At 37.7% G+C, this 7,302-nt stretch overlaps 1 protein-coding gene across 1 annotated transcript in view; it reads left to right on the top strand.

Moving 5' to 3' along the window:
- LEMD3 (LEM domain containing 3) overlaps positions 1–7,302 on the top strand; it is an 87,115-nt gene that overhangs the window by 64,266 nt on the left and 15,547 nt on the right. The window contains exons 6-7 of the mRNA XM_005872694.2: positions 6,673–6,752; positions 6,836–6,981. Coding sequence (XP_005872756.1) covers positions 6,673–6,752; positions 6,836–6,981 — 226 coding nt within the window. The remainder of the gene's footprint in view (positions 1–6,672; positions 6,753–6,835; positions 6,982–7,302) is intronic.

Raw genomic sequence — 7,302 nt, 5'->3', positions numbered from 1 at the left:
TCTTCAAAATAAAGTAATGAATTAAAACTTCCCGCAAATGCTCTTTTTTTGGCACGAAATTCGACATTTTTAAGCGTAAAAATATCTATGATGTTAACACCTTCAGCAAATTTGACATGAAGTTTTGAAGCTTGCTGTCAATACAACAATATAACATACATATCAAATTGCATGTATATCAACATATATGTAACTCCATCTTTTGAAAAAAAAATCCGCATTATTAACTGGTACACCTAGTATTGCTATGACATATGTCTGATATTTTGCTGCCTGTGGATTCTTTTTAAGAGTTTTATAGTTTACCATCATATGTTTAAGTCCTTTATCCATTTTTAGTTTATTTTTGAGTATGGTCTAAGTTGGTGGTCTAGTTCAGCATTCGCGCCAACCAGTGGTCCGTGAGGTCCAAAAGGTTGGTGACCGCTGGTTTAAGGAAACCTTTGGAGCAGCGGTTGGCGACTGCTGGTCTAGTTTCATTTTTTGCATGTGTCAGTCCAATTTTCCCAACACCATTTATTGAAGAGACCATCTAGACTCCATTGTGTGTTCTTGCCTCCTTTGTCAAATATTGAGTATTATGGCTTGGGTCGATTTCTGGGTTCTTTGTTCTGTTCCATTGGTCTGTATGTCTGTTCTTGTGCTAGTATCAGGCAGTTTTGAGAACAGTGGCTTTGTAATACAGATTGATATCTGGTATTGAGATCCCACCTACTTTGTTCTTCTTTCTCAGGATTGCTGTGGCTATTCGGGGTCTTTTTTTATTCTGTATGAATTTTGGGGGAGTTTGTTCTAGGTCTGTGAAATATGCTGTTGGTATTTTAATGGAGACTGCATTGAATCTCTAGATTGCTTTGGGTAGTATGGACATTTTAATGATGTTGGTTCTAACAATGCATGAACACGGTATATTCTTTCATTTGTTTATGTCTTCCTCTAGCTCTTTTTTTTCAATGTCCTGTAGTTTTTTGAGTACAAGTCTTTTACCTCCTTAGTTAAGTTTATTCCTAGGTATCTTAATTTTTTTGTTGCAGTGGTCATTGGGATTGTTTTTTAGTTTCTCTTTCTGTGAGTTCATTATTGGCATATAAAAAAGCCATAGATTTCTGGGTGTTAATTTTGTATCCTGCTGCATTGCCAAATTCATTTATTAAGTCTAGTAGTTTTTTGATGGAGTCCTTAGGGTTGTCTATGTACAATATCATGTCAAATGACAGATTTACTTCTTCTTTTCCAATTTGGGTGCCTTTTATTTCTTCTTTTTATCTGATTGCTATGGCTAGCACTTCCAGTACTATGTCAAACAGGAGTGGTGAGAGTGGGCATACCTGTCTTGTTTCCATTCTTAGGGAAAATTATTCTATTTTCCCATTGAGTATGATGTTGGCTACTAGTATAGGTTTGTCATATAAGGCTTTTATTATGTTGAGGTATGATCCCTCTATTCCCACTGTGCTGAGAATTGTTATCAAGAAAGGGTGTTGGATTTTGTCAAATGCTTTTTATGTATCAATAGAGGCCCAGAGCACAGAATTCGTGAGCAGGTGCAGTCCCTAAGCATGGCCTGCGATCAGGGCCATCTTCCCTGACTGCCTGCATCCGGCCTAGCCCCCCCCCCACCGCCCATCCTGGTTCACCGTTCACCATCGGGTGATCAGTGCCTGCTGGCCAGGGGGAGGAACCGAGAGGTTGAGTGTTCTGCCCGCTCACCAGCCCTGCCCCCTGCCGCCACCCACCTCCAGTTTCCCATTCGCCATTGGGTGATTGGAGCCTGTTGGCCGGGGAAAGGGACCTAGAGGTGGTCAGTTCACCTCATAGTGACTAGTCGAGTGGTCGTTCACGGTAAGGGTCAATTTGCATATTACCCTTTTATTATATAGGATAGAGGCCCAGTGCACACATGTGGGCCTGCGGGGCCGTCTAGCCGCTGTCGTTCTGATCTTTGGTCATCCTGCCGTTTCAGTCGCTGGGCTTTTATTATATAGGATTGATATGATTATGTTATTTTTATCCCTTAGTTTGTTTATGTGATGTATCATGTTTATTAATTTGCGGATATTGTACCATTCTTGCATCTCTGGAATAAATTCCACTTGGTCATGCTGTATGATCTTTCTAATGTAATGCTGGTTCTGATTTGCTAGAATTTTGTTGAGGATTTTAACATCTATGTTCATCAGGGATATTGGCCTGTAATTCTCTTTCTTTGTAGTGTCTTTACCTGGTTTTGGGGTTAGGGTAATGCTGGCTTCATAGTAAGAGCTTGGAAATGTTCTTTCCTCTTGAATTTTTTGGCATAATCTGAGGAGGATAGTTTTAGTTCTTCTTTAAATGTTTGGTAAAACTTCCCTGTGAAGCCGCCTGGCCCGGGGCTTTTGTTTGCTGGAAGCTTTTTTAAATTACTGCTTTAATTTCATTGGTAGTTATCCGCCTATTCAGGTTTTTTTTTTATTTCTCCTGATTGAGATTTGTAAGGCCATATTTTTCTAGGAATATGTCCATTTCTTCTGGGTTGACCAGTTTGTTGGAATAGAGTTGTTCATAGTATTTTTTTTACAATCCTTTGTGTTTCTGTGGGGTCTGTTGTTATTTCGTCTCTTTCATTTCTGATTTTGTTTATTTGGGTCCTCTCTTTTTGCTTCTTGGTGAGCCTGGCTAGAGGTTCATCCATCTTGTTTATCCTTTCAAAGAACCAGCTCTTGGTTTTATTGATTTTTGTTGTTGTTGTTGTTTTTATGTAGTTTATTTCTGCTCTGATCTTTATTATTTCCTCCCTTCTGCTTACTCTGGGCGTTTCTTGTTTCTCTCTTTCTAATTTTTAAGTTGTTGGGTTAGATAATTTAAGTACCATTTTTCTTGTTTTTTGAGGTAGGCCTGTAGAGCTATGAACTTCCCTCTCAGGACTGCTTTCACTGTGTCCCATAGATTTTGGATTCTTGTAGTTCATTGTCATTTGTTTCCAGGATGCTTTTGATCTCTCTGGTAACCCAGTCATTGTTTAATAGCATGCTATTTAGCCTCCAAGTGTTTGATTTTTTTTCATTGTTTTTATTGTAGTTGATTTCTAATTTGATGCCATTCTGCTCTGAGAAGATGCTTGATATGATTTCTGTCTTCTTTAATTTGAAGAGACTTTCCCTGTGTCCCAATATGTGGTCTGTCTTTCAAAATACCTCGTGTGCACTTGAGAAGAATGTATATTCCGTAGCTTTGGGGTGAAATGTTCTGAATATGTCAATTAAGTCCATCTAATCTAGTGAGTCATTTAGGATTGCTGTTTCTTTGTTGATTTTTTTGTCTAGAGGATTTACTCAGTGATGTCAGTGGGGTATTAAAGTCTCCTAATATGATTGTATTGCTGTTGATCTCTCCCTTGATATCTTCCAGAAGTTTTTTTATGTTTTTGGGTGGTCCTGCATTGGGTGCATATATGTTTACCAGAGTTATATCCTCTTGTTGTATCAATCCCTTTAGTATTATGAAGTGGCCTTTTTCATCTCTTATTATGGCCTTCACTTTGTTAGATATAAGTATTGCTACCCCAGCTTTTTTTTTTCATTTCCGTTTGCCTGAAAAAATATTTTTCCATCTCTTCACTATCAGTCTATATGAGTCCCTTGTTCTGAGGTGGGTCTCTTGTAGACAACATATATATGGGTCATGTTTTCTTATTCATTCAGGCACTCGATGTCTTTTGATTGGAGCATTTAATCCATTTAGGTTTAAGGTTATTATTGATAGGTACTTCTTTTTTTTAAATATATTTTATTGATTTTTTACAGAGAGGAAGGGAGAGGGATAGAGAGTTAGAAACATTGATGAGAAAGAAACATTGATAAGTTGCCTCTTGTACACCCTCTCCTGGGGATGTGCCCGCAACCAAGGTACATGCCCTTGACCGGAATCGAACCCGGGACCCTTCAGTCCACAGGCAGACGCTCTATCTACTGAGCCAAACCGGTTAGGGCGATAGGTACTTCTTTATAGCCATTTTTATTCTTTAGGCCTGTGTTCTTTCTTCCCTTTTTATTTGTTCTTTTTACAACAGTCCCTTTAAAACTTCTTGCATTGCTGGCTTGATAGTGATAAACTCCCTTAGCCGTTTTTGGTCTTTGAAGCTCCTGATTTCCACTTCAATTTTGCATGCTAGCCTTGCTGGATAGAGTATTACTGGATTGAGTCCCTTTGCTTTGCATCACTTTGTATACTTCCTTCCATTCCTTTCCGGCCTGATGTGTTTCTGTTGAGAAATCATTAGACAATCTAATGGGAGATCCTTTGTAGGTACCTGTTTCTCTCTTGCAGCATTTAAGATTCTCTCTTTGTCATTAACGTTTGCCATTGTAATTATCACGTGTCTTGGTGTGGGTCTTTTTTGCTTCATTTTGTTTGGGACTCCCTGTGCTTCTGTGACTTCTTTCTTCTCCAAATCAGGGAAGTTTTCTGTCATTATTTCTTCAAATAGGTTTTCTATTCATTCCTCTTCTTGTTCTTCTGGCACCCCTATTATATGTATGTTGCTTTGTTTCATGTTGTCCCAAGTCTCCCTTAGCTCTCCTCCTGCTTTCTAATTTTTTTCTCCAGTTGCTGTTCAGATTGGGTGTGTTTTACTGCTCTGTCTTCTAACTCACTAATTTGGTCCTCCTCTCCTTCTAGTCTATTGTTGAAACCTTCCATTGTGTTTTTTATTGTAGCTATATCATTTTTTATTTCCTCTTGATTCTTGCATAAGTTGTTGAATTTCTCATCCAGCCGGTTTAGGAACTGTATGACCCTTATTTGGAATTCTTTTTCTGACATATTGAATGCCTCTGTTTCATTCAGTTCCTTTTCTGGCCATTCCTTCTTTTTCCCCCTCTTTGGGGCTTGTTTCTTTGTCTCCCCATTTTTGCTCTCACCAGAGTGCCAGCGTGCCTAGTCACTGCACAGGGTGGCTGAAGCGGGAGGGGAGTGCACTCAGGGCTCACAGGAGCCTGCGGCCAGGGAGGCTGGGGTCCCAGTGTTTGTGGGTCTGCAGATGAGGTAGCAGTTCTTTGGCCGGAGTGGCTGTAGTGTCCGGGATGGTGTCTGAGCTTAGTCTCGGTGGTGGTGATGCTGGGCTCCTAGTCATAGCAGCTCTCCCCTTCAAAATGGCGTGTTTTCTGAGCTAGAGCCAGCAGCCCTGGGAGTGCTTGCAGCCATAGCAGGGGCTCCCTATCTAGTAGAGTCTGGTCTGCCAACCCCTGAGACTCCTGCAGGATCTAACTGTCACACACACACACACACACACACACACACACACACACACACGTCCAAACGTCCACATACTCCCCTTTCACTCCCTCACTCACTCTCACTCTGTCCCTCATTACCGTCCTGCCAGCCTCCATCTTGACTCTTTTGCAAATTTCTTTAATGTGTAGCCTAAGAAAAGGCAACTGGTTTCTCATATCTGCTTCTGATCTGTTATGTTGTGTTTTGGTTGAAATACATAAAAAAATTTAGTCTTATACAGATAATGTAGTCAAAACAGGGAAAAGTATTCTTTAAAAATCTTTATTGTTGAAAATATTTCATAGGTCCTCCTTTTCCCCCCATTAACCTCTTCCAGCCCGCTCCCATCCTCCTCCCTCCTCCCCCCAGGCCCTCAGCACCCCATTGTCTGTGTCCACAGGTTATGCCTATTTGCATACAAGCTCATTGGTTGATCTCTTCCCACCCACCCTCCCTTGCCTTCCCTACCAGGTTCAACAATATGACACTGGGTCTATTTTTGAGCAACAGTTGATTTGGTTCATTAGATTCCACATATGAGTGAGATCATATGATACTTATCTTTCTTTGACTGACTTATTTCAGGGAAAAGTATTTTAATACTCAGATAATTGTAGTTATTCTTTGATACCACATTAAAATTCTACAAGTAGTAGTTTCTTAAAGATTAGTTGCAATGTGGAATTTGAAACCATGTCTAAACTTTTTCATACTCAGCCTTTAAAATCCATTGGTCTGTTTTGCACTAGAATGAATTTTTTACCTGTGCAAGATTTTGTAACTTATGCAGCCATCATTTGGAAGATATTGGTTTACTGGTTATGTAGGTCTTCCAAATGTTGACATTTTATTATGTCATAACCAAAAGTCATATTCATTAATATCACACCAGTCTCATTGCAAGGGGTTTTCAAGTTATTGTGAAGCTGTCAAGCTCATAGTTATGGATACAAGTTTTTAAAAATTCTACGTACCACTTGAAAGTTTGAATTTTATCATTAGTAATATATGGTCAGTTGTTTTTCTTGAGTCTGACATCCTTACTTTATTCACTTGTTGAAAAAATGTCCATGAAATAGCCACATCTGAATTTTTTGTTATTTGTCCATCTAAAAATAGTGTTCCATTTTTAAAAATTGCTAATTCACTCTTTTGATGATACTTTAAAAAAAATTATTAAAAAACACATTTATAAATGTAAAAAAAAACAAACAAAAAGAATGTAGCAAAATATTAACCATGATTATCTTAGAGTGGTGGGGAAATGGTAATTTTTTTCCTTTTACTTTTCTGTAATGAATAATACTTTTTTGTTATGCAATATAGTTTAAAGTGTTATGCAAAGTATGGTAATTATAAGAGTCAAATGAATGTGAATTATTAAGAATAATTAGTTATGTTCTCTATTTTTCTTATTAGAATTTAGGTCCTGAATATGAACATATGTTTAACATGTCATTACAGTGGATTTTTGAAAATGGAAAAGATGTTGGAATAAGGTAAAGGACTTAATTTCTACTTTGATCATTTTGTAGTATAAGAAGTGATTTTGCTTCTAAATTCTCCCTTTATTTTTAAATAGGTGTGTCGGCTATGGCCCTGACGAACAATTGACAAATGTAACTGATGTGCAGTTTTTACAATCCACAAGACCACTAATGTCTTTTTGGTGTCGTTTTCGGCGCGCTTTTATTACTGTCACCCACAGGTTATTGTTGTTATGTTTAGGTAAGTTGTTAGGATGACAAAGAAGATACATTGTATTTTATAATTTTTGTGTCTGTATTTCACCAAATGCTAGGATTGATAATTTATGTCATTATAAATCACATCTAAAACTCCTCTAAGATATAATAATATTGAAGTTTTTAAAAATAATGTCAGCATCAGTTTAGAAAACAGTACTCAGGTATAAGTGCATAGATGGAAATCTACTTTAAAATAGAAATGGAAAATATAAAAATTAAGGTTAGTTTTTAAAAATAAAATATAAATATTTTAAGTAAAATATTATAAATATGGCAAGGTATGCATTTTTATTAAAATTAT

This window comes from Myotis brandtii, unplaced genomic scaffold (assembly GCF_000412655.1).
Source record: "Myotis brandtii unplaced genomic scaffold, ASM41265v1 scaffold389, whole genome shotgun sequence".
NCBI lineage: Eukaryota > Metazoa > Chordata > Mammalia > Chiroptera > Vespertilionidae > Myotis > Myotis brandtii.
This window is presented reverse-complemented; position numbering and strand designations above follow the sequence as displayed.